The 21479-nt window shown below is 40.0% G+C and overlaps 1 protein-coding gene across 11 annotated transcripts in view; it reads left to right on the top strand.

Annotated features, from left to right (window-relative positions):
* The window catches only part of PLEKHG1 (pleckstrin homology and RhoGEF domain containing G1), a 133604-nt gene that overhangs the window by 50969 nt on the left and 61156 nt on the right, over positions 1-21479 (top strand). For 9 of the 11 annotated variants that reach the window (XR_014546718.1, XR_014546721.1, XR_014546722.1 and 6 more), the window contains exon 2: positions 11067-11141. The exons of 1 other annotated variant lie outside the window; for it this stretch is intronic. Coding sequence is in view for 5 of the 10 variants with exons in the window: in XM_083607931.1 (XP_083464057.1) it covers positions 11067-11141 (75 nt within the window). In the remaining 5 variants the exon portion in view is untranslated. Of the gene's footprint in view, positions 1-11066; positions 11146-21479 lie in introns of all 11 variants that reach the window. One more of the 11 variants, XR_014546720.1, reaches the window with a different exon arrangement.

The raw sequence follows: 21479 nt of genomic DNA on the forward strand, positions 1-21479 counted from the left end.
AGAATTCCAACCCCTGAGCTGAAATCTATTGCCATGGTCTGAGAACATGCAATGCAGTCACCTTCTTGAAGCTAAGCAGATCTGGAATCCTGCCATTGTCTGTGTGGGAGACCTTCTGGGAACCCCACATAGTTCTAGGAAGGCAAGACATAATTGTACAGCTCCTAACTGTTCTAATCTTACATTTTTGCAGTTAGCGTTTTATTGTAGTTGTTCTTTCTTGAGTCAGTGTAAAACAGTTTTAAGGAAAAAGATAACTTTGCTAAGACATGGTAGTTGCAGGGAAGCAGATTGCTCTCTTCCTGTGACATTTTCTATTGTCTACATTTTCTATTTCAAAATGACCAGGGAAATGTGTAAACTTCCTTTTGTATCCAATAGATAGAGATTCTTAATTAGCGACTGCTTGTATTTGCTGACATAAAGGAAATGAATGGACATTTGTGATTATTGCACATCTGTTGTTTTGTGTTAAGTATCCTGTATGCTGGTGAAACTGTCTTCAATATCCCCCACCCACACAGCAAAGGTGAAATGGAGGCATATGTTTGCTTTGTTATAACAGTTACAGATATGGCTACAGACATAAATTAATTACTTAACCCCATCCCCATTTCCCTCAAGCTGGTCACAAAATTGTATATTGTATCATGTGTATCACTGAAAGCATCTTCTGAAGTTACAGTTGCATAGTCTGCATTTTTGAGTTGTAGTTGTGTGCAGTAATTGTACTCCTCTTCTCTTCTTCTTCAAAAGCCTTTGATGCAGAGTCCTAGCAATGTCTGCTCAGACTTAAATCCTACTTACTCACTGGAACGTGGGGTAAGGATTGCAGCCTAATCCACAACATAAGGGATATTTGTAAATTTGTCTTGATGTCCACTGAGCCTGACTTGCTTGCCTTATGTGTAAACTTGCATGAGTTCTTCATTGATTTTTATAATCTTCCTTGCACTTCCTTAACTGAAAATAATCAAATGGAAAGTGGTGTCTGTTGGGAAGCATGAAGTTATATCTAAATATTGTTTATGGCACCAGCCAAGCATTGCAGGTAAACCAACAGAATTGAGATCTAGATAGACAAGGGCATCTAACATTCCATTGTGTTCATCTCATCAAGTATATTTTTATTTTTGCCTACTGTCTGTTTATGTTCATGTGCACAAGATAGCTTTCAAAATGAAGTTCCTTCAAATTTTGGATCTTACAAGTTTTCCTGCCCCCTTTGAAGATAGCAGTTTTATGTATGTATAGAAACAGTGTAAACTGTTTTTCGTAGTTTGATTCAGTAACTGCCTGCTGTCTGTTAGTAGTAGCAGCATTTTGTGTGCCTTAAGAAGTACTTTTTGCATTTGAGTTCAATTAAATGTATGAAGCTTTTTAAAAGCAAATTTCTGTAGGACAGGATTAATCTTTTAATATATATAAAATGTGAAACATCTTTCATTTCCATAATGCTGCCTTCCTGCATCTTTGGATATCCACAAATATCCATGGAGTGGTTTGAATTGCCATGCAGATCTGAATATTTCTTGTGCATTCATATTCTGAGTGTGAGGTCATAGCCACACCAGAGATTTAAAGCACATGGCTTCCCCCAAAGAATCCTGGGAACTGTAGTTTACCCCTCAGAGAGATACAATTCCCAGCATCCTTAACAACAGTTCCCATGCTTCTTTGGGGGAAGTCATGTGCTTTAAATCTCTGGTGTGGATATGACCTGAGTGTACATTTTTTAATCCTCAAATTGGTGATTGGATCCACAAGTGCTTAAACAAGAACTGATTGACTTTAAAATCATATACTGTTCTGTTCTTGAAGCTCATAGAAAAACCATATAGGCTAAGCTTCACTGTGATATATGGATGTATTGAAAGTGATGTAAATTTGCATTGCATTCCCCATTGAAAAGCATGTGTGTTACAAATTGAAATACAGACTTAGGAGAACCAAGGAAGTGTTCTTTTTTTTCTGCAGAAAATTTCTCTTCCGTTTCCCCTTTAAGATCAATCATGTTTCAGTACCCACAAGACCCAGCAGTTTCATGTTTATCCTCTAGCTCTCTTAATGTTTTTCTACTGCATTTTCTGGGACACTTTTTCACAAAAACAGGGTATGCACAACTCCAAATCACAGGCAATTATTGACATCTCTACCAAACCCTTTGCAGGGTCTTGGATATGCACCCACAAAGTCCCCCTCACTTCCAAGGTCTTTGTTGTTCATTAGAATAGAATAAGCAGAGCTGCTACCTCTACTGAGATGAGTGGGGTAACCTAGAACCTGTACAAGTATACCAAAGCATATACTGGGCTGCTGAGGTAAACAAGTACCAACCAGGTAGTACTACTAGCTACTGAAATTAATAATGACTTCTTGAGCAGCAGCATTTTATATCTGAATGCCTTAACATCTATACTTGTACTACGAAAATGCTTCTTGTCTCTGTTTCTCCTACAAAAGTACATGGAACGATTTCAACATGCATGGAATACTTGGCTTAAATGTTGTGATGTGGATCTTTAAAGTAGAGGAAATGAAACATGAACCTTTTTAAAAACAGTGACTAAATGCTATTTATCAGCAAAAGTATCGCTTTTGGAGGAGGAGAAACTAAACATCTGGCTTCCCTCTGGAAAAATTATATTTTTCCTTTGACCCTTTGTAAAAATAAATATTTTTCTAGTAGTTTTTATTTTGAAGGAGTTGAGCATTCAGCCTAATCAAAGGAATGTCACTATTGCCAAAGCTGTTGTTTGTTTAGGCTTTGTTTTGCTTTTAAGATTGCGCCAGCAAAGGTGGAATTTCCACAGAAAATGCAAACTCCATTTTTTACTTATTTTAAGTGTCTGTTTCCAAAACCGCTATTAAACACTGGTCAAAGGAGACTGTGGCACTATAACACCTGTAAGAATCCTCTAAACATGTATCTCATGGTAAATGATTCACCTCTATTGCACCTCTGAAGAGTCTGTATGGAATTTTCTGACCTGTAGAAGAGATGGTTGTTAATCTGACTAGGAATCTCTTTAGCAGAAAGTACTGTAGAGTACAAAAGTCAAGAGTGGTTTTATTCCTGAGACATATTACATCTGTTGACCATTTGTGTGGAAAGCTACACCAAAGTGTTCTAGAGACATGATTGCAGCAGAGAGCTGTGGTACCTAACTGGGCTTTGAAGATTTGTGACCACAAATTTCTAAGCTGACAGCTGTTGTGAATCAGCTGGTGTTCATGCACATAGTAAATACAACAACCATTCACAATTGCATGCAAAATGAGAAATCCCATGGCCAGGATATATGCTCATACCTGTGCTCAGTAGCGGAGAAAGGTGGGGGCGATTGGGGCGGTCTGTCCTGAGTGCCATCCCTGAGGCGGGTGACATTGCCGCAGGAGGCGCCCCCGGGACACACACCACCGCCAGTGCAACCCCCGGGATGCCCGGTGGCGGCACACCCCCGCAGGCGGCTAGCCCCGCCCCTGCGGCCCGCTCCGGGTGCTGGAGCAGCTAGCTCTGCCTCTGCCTGCATTGTGCCACCTAATGACATGGGCCATATTTTCTTATACATCTTAGGAGGATTATAGAATCATCAAATTGTAGAGTTGGAAGGGACCATCAGGGTCATCTAGTCCAATCCCCTGCAATGCAGGAATCTTTTGCCCAGTGTGGGGCTTGAACCCATGACTCTGAGATTAAGAGTCTCATGCTTTGCATGTTCTAATTGGCCCCCTCTGAATTATTTAGTGAATTTCATCAAACTTGATGTGAACTTCAATACAACATCATGACCTTGCACTGGGAACTTTGAAAAGCATATGCAGATTCTCCATATGCAAGTTGTACCTATAAAAATATGCCCCCAAGCTCACTTGTACCACAAAGAGTGCAAAATACTTTGTTTATTTTGCCTTTAAAAAATGAAAATCTGAAATATTATAATTGTTGCATTTAATGGGTTTGAAATGAGCACGTTCACATTTTTTTGCTTGCCAAGTTTAGGAAATGGATCTTGCTTTTATCTTAGCAGATGATTAAAGACTTCTACATAGGATAAGCTTGGGAAAATGACAGCTTTTGGCTGAATGGCTACCTTCCACATTATAGTTCATCACTGTGGCTCTTAGCAATCTGCAGATTCAGCAGAAAGGCATCCGCAAGCCACAGTTGCAATGGAGACTGAACTCTGTACATTACAACAGTCTATTTTGCTATCTTCCCTCTAAAGCATGTTGGTATGGATGGAAGCCTGGGCTCTGGCAAAGTCTTGCGGAGCCAACAGAAATTTTTTCCCCTCTCTAGACCTGCAAAGTTATAAAATGTCTGCACAAGTAAAAACGTCATCACCATCATAATATAGATAAGACACCAGGAAATGGACAATTACATTATATTCATATTGTGCATGTTGCTAGAAAGTATACTGGGTTCTTTTGCTATTCACTAGTCTGTGAGAAATTCTGAATGAAGTGAGGCCTTTCCTTATTTGTGTTTCCTGGCAACATAATGTGTTCCCACCTCTTGGGTTATAGTGTGTGTGTGTGTGTGTGTGTGGTGTTCCCCTCACCCAACTGGTTCCTTGGCTCAAGACTGCTGTTCCTGATGACCTAGTTTTAGCTGTACACATGAGTCATCATCTTTAAAGGGGACCTACCCTGAAGTGCGCTGGCAGGAGTACATGGATTGTTTATTAATACAGTATTGCATTACATAATGTGTTCATAGCCCATTGCTGCGTTATACGTAGCTTTGTTCAGTTAGACATGGTTAGAAGTATTACAGTCAAAGAACTTTTACTAGACTACATTTGCCCTGTGTTTTTGTATAGCACTTGAGAAGAAAAAGATCTCGGAGCGCCCATGTGCTGGCAAAGGCCTAAGTACAATATAGGTCCTTTAAAAACGCATCATTTTTTGGTAGTGAGGAAGGGTTTACAGAATTTGCAGCATGTGGGGCTTTAGAATTTACCGCTAAAGGAAGACTGGCTAATAGACATAAATGCAACAGTCCATTTCAAATGATTCATGAAAGTGCCTGATTGCCTTTCCTAACAGTCTGTGGGTGACAAATGTACTTAGTACTGATGAGCTGGCTTCGAACTGGCCGTGTTGATACCAGCCTAAATTTTTTTTGAGCAGTTTACTCTTGCTGTGCACATGTCCAACTTCAATTTTTGGGTCACTATTTTTCTTTAAAATGTTTAGAAAAAACAAGCTGGTTCTAAATTGGCCACTTAAAATGCTGCCTGCTTTGCCATTTAATAATATGTTCAGATCTGGTAAAGAAAGGTTGGGCAGGTGGTTGGCTGCCAGACAGTGTACTCATGCAGTGTACTCACGAAGGTGCACTCATGCTTATGTTTAAGTGAATTTGTGTATATGCAAATAAACTGGCATTTCTGAGTAGCTGGCTGTTTGTATGTGTTCTTCAGTCCTTTTTTTAACCAGAAACCTGTAGTGTTTCTCCTCTAAGAGGACTGTTTCTAGTAACGATTTGGTTCGAAAGCTGACATGTGCCAGCCAGTGAAGGTGCACAGCAGTCTTCATACTATTTTGAATATGCTGGTGTAGGGCACTGTGACCTTTCTGGCATCTATCCCCTAAACTCTTTTTGCCCAATAGGCATGACTCATTCTATTCTTTGTATAATGTGGATGTGCACCAGTAACAAAAGTCTGTGTCTGTCAGGCCTTGTTTGATTTGCTTTCATTTTATCAGTATCTGTGCAATTATACTGCAGAGAATAGCTGAGGGCATTGTTTCTTGAAATACCTTCTGACTGACACAGGCAGAGCTGGGAATTGTGGTGAGATCAGACTGAACCATTGAGCTTTACCTCCACTTTATTATTTAACAATATGAGGCTGTATCGTGCAGGGTGAGGGGTGTTTTGGGCCTCCAAATGTTTTTGGACTCCAATTCCCATCTGCTCTAGTCAGCATGGTCAGTGGTTGGGTCAATGATGGAAATTGGGGTCTAAAAACATCTGGAGGGCCTAAGTAACTTACTGGTTTCAATGTCTGGGTTGTTCACAGCATAATCTTCCAAGGTGCATTTCATATTTCTACCTGCAGATCTGCTCCTGGACTGAAAGCTATAAGTTCGGCAAACTGAAATTAAACTTTCTGCTTTGGTTCAAATAAAATAGGTTGTACTGAGTATACATTGTTTGGTAGCACATTAAGTAACCTTGGAAGATTATTAAAAGGCTATTTATGCTGACTTCATTGGGATAACAAAAGTGTTAACTGCCTTAGGTTGTTAGGTAGAATTAATGAGTCAGCAGCATTGCCACATTGCAATGTTACAATGATTTGCTCGCAAGGTTTAAATAGACTTTTGCTCATGCATAACCATAAGGAATGCCAAGCCAAACATTACCCCATTTCCTCGTTCTCTCCTTGCCAATACAAATTATAGTTGTAAAATTTTGCCCTTGTGTAAAGTTCAGTTGTTTGTGTGCTGCAGGTCTTAAATTGTCTTCAGAGTGAGTGTTTTTCCGTGTAGCAGCATCTCTCAGTAAGCTCCATTGCATTTAATGTGAGACCTTAAATTGAAACAGCCACTGGAATGGGTCAGGCTGGCTAAACATTCAAATCTTATGCATTTGGACTGCCCACATAATTATTTTTCATGCACTTACATTGGAAACTGTTTTATTCATTGCACCCATTATCTGTTGTGGAATATCTTTCCCTCCTATCGATCAGAAGTGACCCCCAGGGAAAAGAGTTTAGAACTTTTCCCGCTATATTTTGTAGAATCCATTATCTGCTTAGAAAAAAAGAAAAAGCTACCAAAAGACTACTGTATTGTACTTGTCTGCTACGTAATGGTTTGTTTTGCCCTGTCTCTGCAGCCTTTACAGCAGGTGTGACTCACCTGTGGCCCTGCAGGTGTGCCTGGGCAAGAACTCCCATTCCGCCTGACTTTTAGCCATGCTGGTTGATGGGAGTGTGTGTCTCTCTCTGTGTGTTCAACAAGCATGTTTTGTTTAAACATTTCTTACAATGAAATCTGTAGAAACATTCAAAGGTGCCTGCAATCTTTTTTCCGGTAGTTTTCTCATCCTTTCATTCCTTTTGTTTTGCCTTACCGAACATGCTGTGTGATCAGGACTCCCTCTAGTGACAAAGGCTATGTGACTTCATAGGCAGCTTGTCGATAACCGCTCTACAAATCAGCATGTGACGTGATGAACTCAGATTTGATTTGGATATTTGTTCGTTTTTGTATATGCATCCATTCTCAATTATCAGTAAACGGGGGGCAGGGGGCAGGGGGAAGCATATCCTGTGTTACACATAATAGCTATTGTATTTGGTAGTTTAGTCTGAAGAAAATATAGGGATATTAGAGATGTATTTTTAGACAGGGCAGATCCCATTTAGACTGAGAATATAATGAACTATATAACAAAGTACTTTCAGTATAAAATACCAGTGTCTCCATCATTATATGCTAATCATGGTCCCTACTAATTATTTGTGTGTTCATGATAATGGAGGATTCTTTTCTTAACCAGTCAAATCGAGTTAAGAGTTGTTAAGAATATGATGCCTTAGCATATGTAATCATGAAAACACAGTTTTGATATTTCTGTGAAGTGCTTGGAATGAAGTAGTTTGGTTTAACAAAGTTCACTGAATTAGTTGAGTGATCTTTGAACTACACCTAGAAGTCCAGGGGCGGTGCATCTCATTTTGCCACTTGAGGTGAAATGAGAGGTGCTGCCCTGACATGGTGGCGCTCCTGTGCCACGCCGCCTTCACCAAAGCCTCTCTTCCCTAAGTTGTGCAGTAGCACTAATGGCAGATTTCGGCACGGTCTCATGAAATTTTGGCAAGATCTCGCAAAAATTCAGCGTAAATCAGTGCTGATGCCTGCATTGCTACTCTAGCTGTGGTGGGGCAGGCAGGGTGCTTGCAGTGGTGCCATCTCAGGGAATTCTGCCACCTAAGACTGGTGTGTCAGGTTTTTTCCAGGGGGTACTCAATGGTATGCAGTACAGGCACCTCTTTTTGCTGTTGTTATACAGTGTGGCACTTACTGTAACAACTTCATGGTGAATAACGGCACCTATTTTTCTAGAAAAAATCACTGCCTAAGACGTCTGCTTCACTCCGCCTCGTAGGTGTGCTGGCCCTGTAGAAGCCATTTCCATAATTGTTGGGTGAACAAAATGCAAATTACAGTGGTGCCCCGCAAGACGAATGCCTCGCAAGACGGAAAACCCGCTAGACGAAAGGGTTTTCCGTTTTGGAGGTGCTTCGCAAAACGAATTTCCTATGGGCTTGCTTTGCAAGACGAAAATGTCTTGCGAGTTCCTGCGGGGTTTTTTTCCTTCCCCCCCCTTTTTCCCAAGCCGCTAAGCCGCTTATCAGCTGATCCCTAAGCCGCTAAGCCACTTAACAGCTGATCGCTAAGCCGCTTATCAGCTGATCCGCTAAGCCGATTAACAGCTGATCCGCTTAAGCCGCTAAGCCGCTAATAGCGCTAATCCGCTAAGCCGTTAATGGGCTTGCTTCGCAAGACGAAAAAACCGCAAGACGAAGAGACTCGCGGAACGGATTCTTTTCGTCTTGCGAGGCACCACTGTAAGTCTGTATCAGCGTTGAACTTCTAATGATTTCTCATTCATCTTCAAGTTCATTCTCTTGCATGTGTCCCCCCCCCCCATAGACTTTTGGGACCTTAGGCTTAAGAACCACAATAGTTGGGGGAAATAAGCAATTCACATTCCACTGTTATTGTTTTAATATTTATATTTTCTGCCCTTTAAAATTTAGCACAGCAAAGCAGTATATCATTCAAAAAGCCACAGTTCCATTACACAACCTGCAGTGCAAAAGGAACATTAGAAATCAGGACAGAAGTGCTAGCATTATAACCAGCAAAACTAATGCAACAATGCAGCCCCAAAGTGTGTCTAGCCAATACGATATTAACTAGCACAGCTCATTCTTGTGGTAGCATACAAGCAGGGAAGGGTTTTAATAAATCACTTCAGTTCTGTTGTGACTGAGTGCTTCTTGTAACATGATGCTTTCATGGCCAAGTAGTGTACTGTTAGCAAAGAAAGATTAATTGAAGTTTGAGCAAATTGCTACTTGACATTGTTTTCACATCTCTCTAAAATTAGTCATGGAAGTTGGCAAGGGTGAAGATGATGTTCTAAGGTTTCATGATACTTAATAGGCCACTTAAGTTAAAAAAACACAAACCCAACATACTCATTCGGCTTTTCCCATTCTACAGCTAAAAATCCAAAATGATCACTTACCGTACAATGCTATGTGTCTCATTTTGTTCTGTAGGGCTTATTCCCAGAAATGTGTGGAAATAGAAACCTTCCTCTGCGGTTTGGTTGATGAAACAAATATTAATCCATTTTAAGTAATTGAATTTATGAAGTATTTCTGGTTGGTTGGGGCTGGGGTGAGGTTTCGTTATTAGCTTGAAGACACCAATTATGTCCTTGTACCAGAGGCAAAACTCTTACTGGTGACAGTCTACTTATAGAAGGAATCTTATCAGTGGAACAGAGAGAAAGGTAATTTTTAATAGTGTTGCACCCTGCTCCCCCCTTAAATTGACTGTGTTTGGGTTCCAGTTGTATGGGCGGTATGAGGACCAGAGAGCTGAAGTTGAATCCCATTAAGTTTGAGACTCAGTGAGCAGGTGGTTCTTTTGTCTCAGGTTTCACTGTCTCTGAGAGAGGAGGTGCATAACTTGGAGGTGCTCCAGCCATGCTGCTTGAGGACCAGGTGGCCTTGGTGGCTCAGAGTGCCTTTTACCAGCTTCAGGTGGTTCCCAGACAGGGATAGACTGGCCATGGCAGTCCATGTTCTGAATTGGGTTGTTGCAATGCATTGTAAGTGGGACCACCCTTGAAGATGACCCAGAAGCAGGGCTGGCCCACACATGAGACAAGGTGAGGTAACCACCACAGGCACAGGATCCACAGGGGCAGCAGATCCTGATATAGATCCAGAAGCTTCAGCTAATGCAGAACGTGGTTGCCAAAATGTTAAGTGGTGTGGCCAGAGAGAATTATGTTAAATTGATCCTGAGGGATATGCACTGACATTTGCTTCTGTTTTATGGTTGTATCTATGGTCTTATTACTATTTTTGGCCTTATTTTGTACATCACCCTGATATCTGATAAAGTGAGAAATGGCTGGGATTAAATTATTCTGCTTGGCATTCCTCTGGATGTCTTGAGGTTGATGCTGTGCAAACAAGAACAATTCCTATTGAACTTGGTGGGACTTACTTAGCTGGACAGAGAATGGAGAGGTGTGTGCTTTATTTTTCAAAAATGCTTTTACTGTTTTGACTTGAAGGCCCTAAAGCAGGCATAGGCAAACTCCAGTCCTCCTGATGTTTGGGACTACAATTCCCATCATCCCTAACCAACAGGACCAGTGGTCAGGGATGGTGGGAATTGTAGTCCCAAACATCTGGAGGGCTGGAGTTTGCCTATGCCTGCCCTAAGGGGTTGCCAGATATTTTCATTCATCTTTGATTCACTGGCTAGTGTTCAATAGTAGGACTTCTCTGTTGAATTTTTAAGTTAACTCACCCCCCCCCAAAAAAAACCCTTTTTCAATTATATGGGCCTGTGTATTCCTTAAACGAGGATGACTAATCTGTGGAGCTCCTGTTGTTCTTGGGACTCCAACTCCCACCATTCCCAGCCAGCAGGGCAAGTGGTCAGGCCCTGGGTGGGTGCCCAATGTGGCCAACAGCTGGTGCTGGGACTGGTCAGGGATGATGGGAGTTGTAGTCAGACAATGTCTGGAGGCCTCAGGTTCCCTATTCCTGCTTTAAAGGAAATGTTTCCGCAAACTGTTGGTACATTACTCAAGCTCAACGACACATGATAGGGTCAGCGAATTCTTTGTGCTCACATATATTAATTTGTTAGCTTTGTTTGCCCTTTTGATGAAGTGTTTTATAGGATGTGTGTGAATTAGCTTGTAACAGTATCCTGAACTTATAGAAAAGTTTTCCCCTGCTGGCTTTGGTATGAGAACAGTTTTCTTTCTTTATGTCCCTCAGGTTTCACTGAATTGGTCTCGGCTGAGATGCCAGATAAAACACCAGAGGGTAAAGAAACCTTATCCAGGAATGAAGGTTGGTATTGTTTTTCTCTTAAGAAAACTTGTTCTTTCATTTTCTCAGAATACATATTGTAGGAAATATAATATCAATCCTTTTTTGGTGAAACTATCTTCTCAAATGTAGTGTTTCTCTCCTTCCCTGCTTATTTTAAGCATGATTATGTAAAAATGTTTCATTTCTGAAAAGTTAGTTTGTGGTGAGGGAAAGTGAGAGAGATGATTCAAACAATGTTTGGGTGGCTAGGGACATGTTAGGTTCCTGTATGGTGTGTGTTACTTTATGGTGTGTGTGTGTGTGTGTGTGGTATTTGGTGACTTGGTAAGTTTTTATGTGTGATAGCCAATGTTTGGTAAGTACAGTGGTACCTCGGAAGTCAAATGGAATCCATTACAGAAGTCCATTCAACTTCTAAAACGTTCGGAAACCAAGGCGCGGCTTCCGATTGGCTGAAGGAAACTGCGGAAGCTGTGTCGGATGTTCGGGTTCCAAAGAATGTTCGCAAACCGGAACACTCACTTCTGGGTTTGCGGCATTCGGGAGCCAAAATGTTCAAGTCACAAGGTGTTCGTCAACCAAGGTACAACTGTGTAAGTCCACTTGCACAGCAAAATTAAACTGACTGTGTAATCTTGTATGTATTGACTTGGAAGTAAGTCCTATTGACTTCTATAGTGGCTACAGGATTGCAGCCTGAACAGTAATAAAGTCACTTGATGATACATCAAGTAGTGATACTTCAACATTCACTTCAGATCCATGTTTTGTAAAACTGAACACAATAAATAGCCAAAGCAAAGTAAGGCCTAAGCTGTGCATTTTCCACATTAATCTGGAGTTTGTTGTTTTGCTTTCTAATTTGGGGGGATGGTAAGATAATTAGAACGTAAGAAGAGCCTGCTGGGTCAGGCTAATGGCCCAACTAGTCCTGCATCCTGTTCTCACAGTGGCCAACCAGAAGCCTATGGGAAACCCACAAGCAGGATCTGAGTAAAGGAACACTCTCTCCTTCTGTGGTTTCCATAACCAGTGTTCAGAAGCATTACTACTGCTAACCATGACTGGTAGTAATGACTTGATCAGCCAGTCCATCTTTTTCCTCAATAAGGCAGTTTGCCTTAGAGTGATATTAACCATTCCCTTGGGTGTTTTATAGCTATTGATGTGCTGTATTGACATTTGTAGGAGCCTGACAAAGTGTTACCCATTAACCTAACTAATTGTTATCTGGTAATGTCAGTCATCTGTTTGGGGTTCTGTGCTGCTATCACTTTTTCTTTTCTGAAGATAGTCAAACAAGGAATTAATTGTGTTTCAGATTTTTATTGCCCTGTGGACTTTGTCCTTCATGTGAAGTTATAGCTTAGAACTCCGGACAGTGCTTCAGAAATAGAAGAGGATGCTGTTATGATGAGGGAAGAGTCTTTAAAAGCTATTTTTTGTACTCTAGAAAAATGAGCAGTGAAGCTTCATTCTCTTGCAATGCAAGTTGCTTCAATGACATGTGTTGATATTTAATATTTCAGCACAGAAACTCATCAATATCCAATTAGTTCCCTTGCCTGCTGAATATTGTAAATTCACTAGTTGCTAAGGATTAGCCTGAAAGCAGCCAGTATTTTCCACAGCGTTGGTTTGCTTATCTTGTGTTCTGCTACAGGTTGTAGGATTTAATGAACTTCTTGGTTTGTTTCAGTGTCCCATCAGCCTCAGCCAGCTTCTTCCCACCTAGCTGTGCATAGAAGTATAGCTCCAATTGTCTTTTAATGTTGTAACTCGCTTTGGGACATTAGGGTGAATTATTATTATTATTATTATTATTATTATTATTATTATTATTATTATTTAGCGAGGAGAAGACAGTAGCACTTAGCACATGTGTATTGGCACACTTTCCTGAAGTTTAAACATAGCAAGGTTAAGCATTGAAGCTCTACCATGTCAAAATGCTACCAGCTGCCACTGCATACACATGTAAATAAACAATAAACAGAAGTGAATGAAAGAAAATAAAGTCTTGTGATTACTTTACTAAAAATTGGCAGATAGTTTGTTAATCTTCTCTCCCACCAAGCCCTTTTGGTCAACAAAAATTACCTATAATGTTCTGGTCTACTTTCTTTCACCAAAGCAATGGTGTTTTGTTTTGTTTTGTTTTGTGTTTGTGTGTGCACATGAGGAATATATGGAAACATTATTGAGAGATACAAATACATTAAACAATTTATTTGTGTGTTTCTTAATCACAGCCTTGAAACCCACTCTCTAGTGAACAACTATTATGCTAAGACGTGTGTTAGAACTGCAAGAGTAGATTGTTATGCAGATTGTTAGCCCAGATTATTCCTAATGTAGTTCCAGTGCTTCTGTTCAGTGATATTTTCCTTTTTAAAATTGTTGGTGACTTTGCGTATGAATGAGAATTGGAGCAATCTGAAATAACTTCTGTATAAATATGCCACAAGCATCCTGGTTGCCATTAATCCTCATATTAGAAACTTGACCTTCATATATTCAAATCTGTGGGGACTGGAGCCTTTTTAAAAATGTCCATGAGTTTATCAGCATTTCAACGGAAGCTTGTGGGCTGCATACAAAAACCTTGGGTTTAGGAAGGAATTACTTGCCCCTCAGAAGCTAAAGCTGTATGTTTGCCCCTGTAGTGCAAAGGTTATGGAAAATTTGATTACCAAGGTAATTTGGGTAGTATAAGGTTGGCACAAAATCGAAAATGCTGTGGAATAGAAATCCAGTTCTAGGCTGCTACTTATTATCAATTTATGACATAGCTTTTACAAGAAAACCTTTTTGCAGCTTGACCCTCTTTTTAGCTTCTCTTTGAGTAGCAGGCTCTATTACAGCAGGAAATCCTGACCTGCTTTCCTGGTATGGTTTGTCACCAGGCTGTTTCCTTCACAGCTGGCTAGTTTGTGGGATGTAGTAACCTAACAAGGCATTTGTATTCTCCTGGTGAGCCAGATAAGTTTTTCACATTATTTTGAAGACTGCTTCCCCTAGATTTTGTAGGGCATCTGGATAAACCATCATTTTTAGCATCTCTTCCTGGACAGCTGTAGGAGACAAATTTATCCAGACTCTGTATTCCTTTTTTTATCTTCCTTTGTGTGTGTATCCAAATAAAAAGGCTTGGTTCATGATAATTTATAACACAAAGAGATTGCTGCAAATGGAGAATAAAATTCTTGTGTAGATAAAAACTTAAGAGGTCACATTTTAAACTAATAATAATTCAAATGACAATGCAGAGGATAGTAAATGTGTGTGTTTGATGATAACTTCTGCCTTCTCTATTGCTTCTGTCAAATTATGTCTATACAGGCTGAGCCAGATGTCTGTACACTGTAAGGAGTAGTAGATTAAGTTGTCACACAGCATCTAACATATTTCCATTTCCCCCCCTGAGTGGGTTGTAATGGGACACTCTGGACCACCGGAGTAGCTAATCTTCCCTGCTCAGCAGGATCCTTTGTCATGAGTAATATTACTACAACCCTCCACGCCATCCTCTGAATACAAAAAAAGTTTCTAAGTCACTCTGGGAGGGGGAGAACCCCTCCTCCACTTTTGATCATAACACGCTGTTGTAGCTCAGGTATGGCTTATATATTCCATTTTGATCTCCTTGGTGCACCAGAGTCCTCTTGTGATACTCCCATAGAAATTCTATCCCACTAGAGTGGCTTACTGTAATTCAGAATCAACAATATCATAAAATATAATAAAAGGCATTGATAAACCATGATTATTTATAGCAGATACTTGAGTAAACGCGTATCAAAATAATAATGTCTTTCCCTACTGCCAAAAGACAGCCTGAGAGGGGACATCCACACTTTATGGAGCAAAATGTCCCACAATATGGATGCAGCCATTAAAACAACTACATGGCACAAAAGGACCTCTCCAGATATTAGGGAACAAACAGGGTGGTATGGGTAATCATTCAGCTATCTGAAGGTAATTGCCAAAGTTGTGTCTGGAAGAAATGGCAGTGGGCACAGAGGTTGCAGGTGTAACATGGTCCTATAGATGAGCTTGCTGCTGCATTCTGGATCAAGTGTGTCTTCTAAAGGTTTTTCTAAAGTTGCCCCATTTAGAGCACATTGCACTAATCTGATCTTGATTTAACTCAGGCTCTCTTTCTTCTTAATTGTAGCCAGGTCTGACTCTCTTGGAACTGGCCACTTTTGCCACCAGGTCATCCAGATAGAAAACTGAGTCTAGGAACACTTTCAAACTGCAAACCTGATTTTTCAAGATGTGTTTATGTGTGTGCATTCTCATTCAAACCAGGCAGAATTCTTGTTCCAAAGCCATCTCCCTCCTGATCAGGAGCATGTGTGTCTTGTGTGGATTCATCTTCAGTTTCTTAGTGCTCATCCAGCTCATTAATTTCTCCAGGTTTCAGTTCAGAACCTCAACAGCTTCCTTTGTATTAGGTTGAAAAGTTTAAAAGTGCTACACGTCACCTGCATATAGATGACAATGAACACCTTGAATTATTCTTCCCGTTCAATGCAGAAGATGTTAAATAACATGGGCCAGAATCTGTCAAGTTTTAAATATGAATGGTGCCGGCAGAGAGACAGACATATTTAACAACTATTCTCTAAATTTGAGCGTCTCTTTCCCTCCAGGTTGTCCAGAGTTGAAGCTCAGAGTTCAAACTTGGGTCTCCAGTTGTCTTTGGACTACAGTTCCCATCATCCATGACCACTGGTCCTGCTGGCTAGGGATGATGGGAGTTGTGGTTCAGAAACAGCTGGAGACCCAAGTTTGGGAAACACTGCCCAAGCATCTTCTAGAGCTGATGTAAAACTTAGTTTTGTTGAAGTAAGTGCATAATGGCCTCTCACTCTTGGAACACTGTCATAACATTTCCAGAGTCCAGATATCAGGGAGAGAGGCCTCCAGAAATGTATTACTATTGTTGCTATTACTTCCAGGGCAGGTAAATGATCAGCTGGGAGGGAACTGGGCAGGGAGAGAGGGTTCCTTCTCTGGATAAATTTACAAACTACACTGAAGAACAACTCATGAGGCAGTCATAAGCTTTGCAAGTTGTTATTTTTTTCAAATCCGAAAAGTATTGGCTTTGGTGCTGTTACCCCTCCTTTGGTCTGCTTGTAGAAATTACTCCCACTATACGGTAATTGTAAAGAGGTCATTTTTCAATCTAATCCATATACATTGCTTAAGAAGAGGCATTTGGGCTGCTATCTTAAAGCCAGTGTTCGAAACTCCCATTGTTCTAGGCGCGTTTTGCAACAAGGAATTTCATTAGCGAGAGCCATTTCTGAGCTCTGGATACAGTACTGCACCTAAGGTTTCAGATTAAAACGGCAGAGTGGAAGAAAAGGAGGATCTTTTTCTGCCTCCCCACTTCCAGCCACTCTCTGAAGACTGGAGAAAAGACCCTCTTTTAAGAATATTAGTGGGGCGGGCAGGGGAAGCATGGCTTTGGGTTTTTTTGCAGTCTTCAGATGAGGACTAGACCATGTGAAAAATGAATATAAGATTTTAGCTGCAGTTCATTTATTTTCTGCTTTGTATCCTTATTATAAAAAAGTGGGCCTAGACATTCCATTGTTGCGCCCATAACCTATGCTTAAGGTGCCATTTAGCTCCTAGCTTTCATATCTCAGTTTCCAACACCGCTTAGAGTATTTGTGAAAGTAAAAAAGACTGTGAGAAACAAGTTGAATGTGAAAACCTTGTGGCAGGTGTTTTGGGGTTCAGCTGTCTTTGAATGTGCTACAGTTGAAGGAATATCAAAATTATATAGTGTTTGGTGCACCCTACATTAAACCAATTTGTAATTAAAGTATTTATAAATAGAATACAAAACAAATATTTACCTGGGTTTACATCATGAAGTCTTGCTGGTTATGCCCTGATGCATGAAAGCAAGTGTTGGGCCTTAACCCTTCAAATCTGCTCAAGAAAGTGAGTTGGCTGAAAGTAGAAAGTAACACCATCTTCCATAGGTTTGTTGCCAAGTTGGATTACTTGCCATGCATTTGAAGTCCTGAGGAGAATATTAATGACTCTTTTAAAATGGATCTTTAAAAACACAATGGTTACCATGAGTCCCGGTTGGCTGGTGTCCAGCTGGAGTTCAGCATTCCAGTCAGCTGTGATCTAATACTCCTTTTAATCATGCCTGTAAAATTTGAATGGCCTGTGAGTTTTAAGGTGTGTGTGACTTTATAACACACACACACACACACACACACACACAAAATGTGTGTGTATTATATCATCTCTGTTGGGTGGATGGTGGGACTGAAATATTCAGTGTTCTGAAATATTTCTTAGAAATCCCAAACAACATACACCATAAATCATAGTGTGTAATATATAAGCACATTTGGGATCTATAACAAAATGTTGCATTGTGGAGAGGTCTCCTGTAGAAAGTTTCAGTCATCCATGCCTTTTTCCAGGATACTCCTTCCCCTCTTCCCTCCCCCTGGATATCCATTTCGCCTTTCCAGCAGTCTGGCACAGGCAGTATTCCACAGCCGCTAATTGTGCTCAGAAGTTGGGGATGTATTCAGACACAAGCCTATTTGCGTGAGTTTTCCATGAAAGTTAACCCTTCCTTCCTTATCTTGAGCTCAGTTAAAATCCCTCCCTGTGCTAGACTGAAGTGCTTTTGGTGGTTAAGTATTGAGAGAAGTTGCCTGATTTGCTTTATTTTTGGCCTCAAACGTAATACGATTTTTTATTTTAAATAGCTGTATGAAAATCCACTCTCTCACCTGCTAAGCAGATCCCTTTGTACTTATTGTAAGAATCAAAGAATTGTAGTGCTGGAATTGACCCTGAGGATCATCTAGTTCTTTGCAATGCAGGAATGTGCAGCTGTCCCACATGGGAATCGAACCTGCGACCTTGGTGTTACTGGCACCACGTTCTAACCAACTGAGCTGTCCAGTATAAATATTAAATAAGGAAAGAGTTTTTAAAGGGGCTTGTTCACAGATACTTACTGCAATCTAGAGTACATTAATATATTTGGAGTTTTATGTACCAGTTGTATTGGGTGCTTGCCTGTCATTTATAGATGATAATGTTTTTTGGTAGGAGGCATGAATCCTTAAATCACTCTGGTGTCACATGCTGATATCAATGCCAGCACACGGGTTTGGCGAATGGATTATTGCTAGTGAAAGGTACTAAATATATGTCAGATGATACATATGTCAAAGTGCAGTGCTAAATACCTTTTTCTAAAAATAGCCATGAATTTACTATGTTGTTTACCCTTCTTAGCAGCAATTTGGATTTGTATATACGTGGCTAAAAATAGCTGTCACTGATGAAAGCTTCCACGTGTTGTAGATTCTGACTCTCCTCACATGTTTACAGAATTCCTAGGCAGAAGGCACCTCTGAAAAAAATATTGTCTGAGTAGTCTGTAAATGATGTGATAATCTGATTACTACATATGCTGATGGCTTGTTTGTTTTTGTTGTGGACATGGGGAGGGAAGCTGTGAGCATCAATCTGTGAAATACCAACAATAGCATTGTTCTCTTCATTAAACAGCCTTCTACGAACAAATTTTGTAATGCACAATGCAGCCCTGAGAGTTTCATTACAGTCAAACCTCGGGTTACAGACACTTCAGGTTGCGTTTTTTCAGGTTACGGATGTGCTGAAACCTGGAAGTACCGGAACGGGTTACTTCCGGGTTTTGGCGGTCACGCATGCGCAGAAACACCGAATCGCAACCCACATATGCACAGACGTGGTGCTGTGGGTTGTGAATGTGCCTCCCGCACGGATCACATTGACAACCTGAGCGTCCACTGTATTACAGTTAGCTGCCAATTGTTATTCTAAAGATAACCAACTAGATCTGATATTGAACAAATTATTGGAGGCTAAGCATTTTATAGGTTCCCTTAAACAAATCTAAATAACACAGCTCATGTGTTTTCACCTGTTACACATCATGGGTGATTTGGAAATTTGTTATGCAGCTCTGTTGTTTGGAATTCTTTGCTTCAAGTAAGGATTTTTGCTGGATAAAATTGCTACCACATGAAGGTGTTTTTAAAAACAGTTTATTTTGACATCTAGTCAATTCTACCATAGAGAACAATTTTTAAATTGTTGGATGTCCCACTTTCCTCTTTGCCAAGTTTTATATATATATATACACATGTTTGTAGGGTTTCTTTATTTTCCATTCTGCTTTATTTCTGAGTCGAAAATGTAATGCAAACAAAATGGAAAAGAATTATATAAAAAGGGTTGTTAGCTGCTCAAATAAACATTTGTGTTCATGCAACACAGTACTTTGTTCTCTGATTGTGATTGGCTTATTTTAGGAAGGTTTATCAGAATCTTTTAACCTTTAGCCCAGGGGTATGGAAGCTTCTGCCCTCAGGCCAAAAAGCGCTTTGCTATTGTGTATTCAATTGTATCTCCTTTCTCTGCACAAACTACTAAATTAAATTTAAAGCAGAGATGAAAGTGTCTCGGCAAAGAGGCAGATCTACATTCCTCACATAATGCAAAATAATAATAATAATAATAATAATAATAATAATAATAATAATAATAATAATTCTATGCATTTTGCAATTGCATGCAGTTTTTCAGTATGCAATTGCATGTACATTTTGAAGCTTTGGATAGCTTTAACACAGGACTTGCAGTTCATCTTGTGCATTGCTGGTGTTTGCATTCTTTTGCTGAGATTACTGAGTTCATTTTGCGTGGTCAGGACAGATAAAAGTGCTTTTTGTTTTAAAAACATCAGATAAATAAAAAACAGAAGTTGAAACTTCACCAGATTTACTAAGAATTTAATACATTCGTACCTTGGAAGGCCAACAGCTTAGTTCCCGAACGTTTTGGCTCCTGAACATTGCAAACCCTGAAGTGACTGTTCTGGTTTGCGAACTATTTTTGGAAGCCAAACATCCGGCGGGGCTTCCGATTGGCTGCAGGAGCTTCCTGCAGCCAATCAGAAGCCATGCTTTGGTTTTCAAATGTTTTGGAAGTCAAACGGACTTCCGGAACGTATTCTGTTCAACTTCCAAGGTACGACTGTATATGCTTCTGTTTCCCCCTTCCCAACTTTTTTTTCACTGAAAAACGAAAACAAAACAATGGGGAAATGTTGTTTTTGTATTACCTCATTGAAGCACATAATTGCCTTAAAAAACAACAACTAAGGATTCTTTTAAAATAACAGAAACATTAGCCTTCAGTAGCCTTTTAGTGTCCATATCCTGTAACATGGCGAAATTTAATATTACTGGAAAAAGCCTTTGGTGACCGCCAAAATACTAATTTAGCCCCTTTTTGACAAAGGAAGAAGGAATGTTGTAACATATTTCCTTGTATTAAAAGAAAAACTTTTCAGAAGAAATCTCAAGTGTGTCTTAAATAAATTCTGTCTTTCTCAATTTGAAGTCAAGTGGTAACGTTTGAACTTGTTTCATTCCCTTAGCTATACACATAGTAGTTAAATGAATAAATGCCAATTGCTCTGGAAAGAAGACCCCATAAGGCCTGATAAACCCTAAATTTAGAGAGATTACTAGAAGGAAATAGTTGTGTTAAGCTTCACTTTTTTTAATTGGCTCCCTGTGGTTTGAATTAGCTTAAAAGGGGGAAATTGTTGCTTGCTGACAAAGTAGGAAGACAGCCAGCTTTGATGTTTTATAAGCAATAAAATATTAATAGAAAAGCATATGTTCTTTCTGTGAGATTGGTCAAACAACTAAACTGTTATTTCTTCAGCAAATCAGGCTTGGAGGTATAGTCGCTATTATGTTAACTTTCAAATTTAAGGTGAACTGGCAAGCTGGTATAGCAAACCATAGAGGTGGGAACCTCAGAAAATCTCCACGCTGGATTTCCCCCTCCTCCCAAAAAAGCTTCAAGGTATATCCAGTGTTTTCTTTAAGTAATTGACAATTGTAAGACTTAAAATTTACTAGCTTTTTTTTGAAAACCACAACAGCTAATTGTAGTCCTTTTGCTTGGGCTTTGGGTTTGTGTGTGTAGGGAATATGTCTTCCATTGGTCCAGTTTACTATTGGGATGAGCAGAGTTCTTTTCTGCCAAACTGTATTTGCAGCTCAATTCTCATCCCACTTGAGGGAGAATGAGGAAAATAAAGTAGATGGTGGCATGCCAGTTGGGTTGCTGTAAGACATAGAATCATAGAATAATGCAAAAGTCAGATCTTGTACCCATAGTATTAACTAGTTCATATTTATTTGAAGCTTCTTTTTTGCAGTAAGGTGTGAACTGGGTCTTATAGCAGAAAAACTGTGACAGGAGGCACCTAAGATTCGTATTCTC

The sequence above is a fragment of the Podarcis filfolensis genome (assembly GCF_964270895.1).
Source record: "Podarcis filfolensis genome assembly, chromosome: 3".
In the NCBI taxonomy this organism is placed as follows: domain Eukaryota; kingdom Metazoa; phylum Chordata; class Lepidosauria; order Squamata; family Lacertidae; genus Podarcis; species Podarcis filfolensis.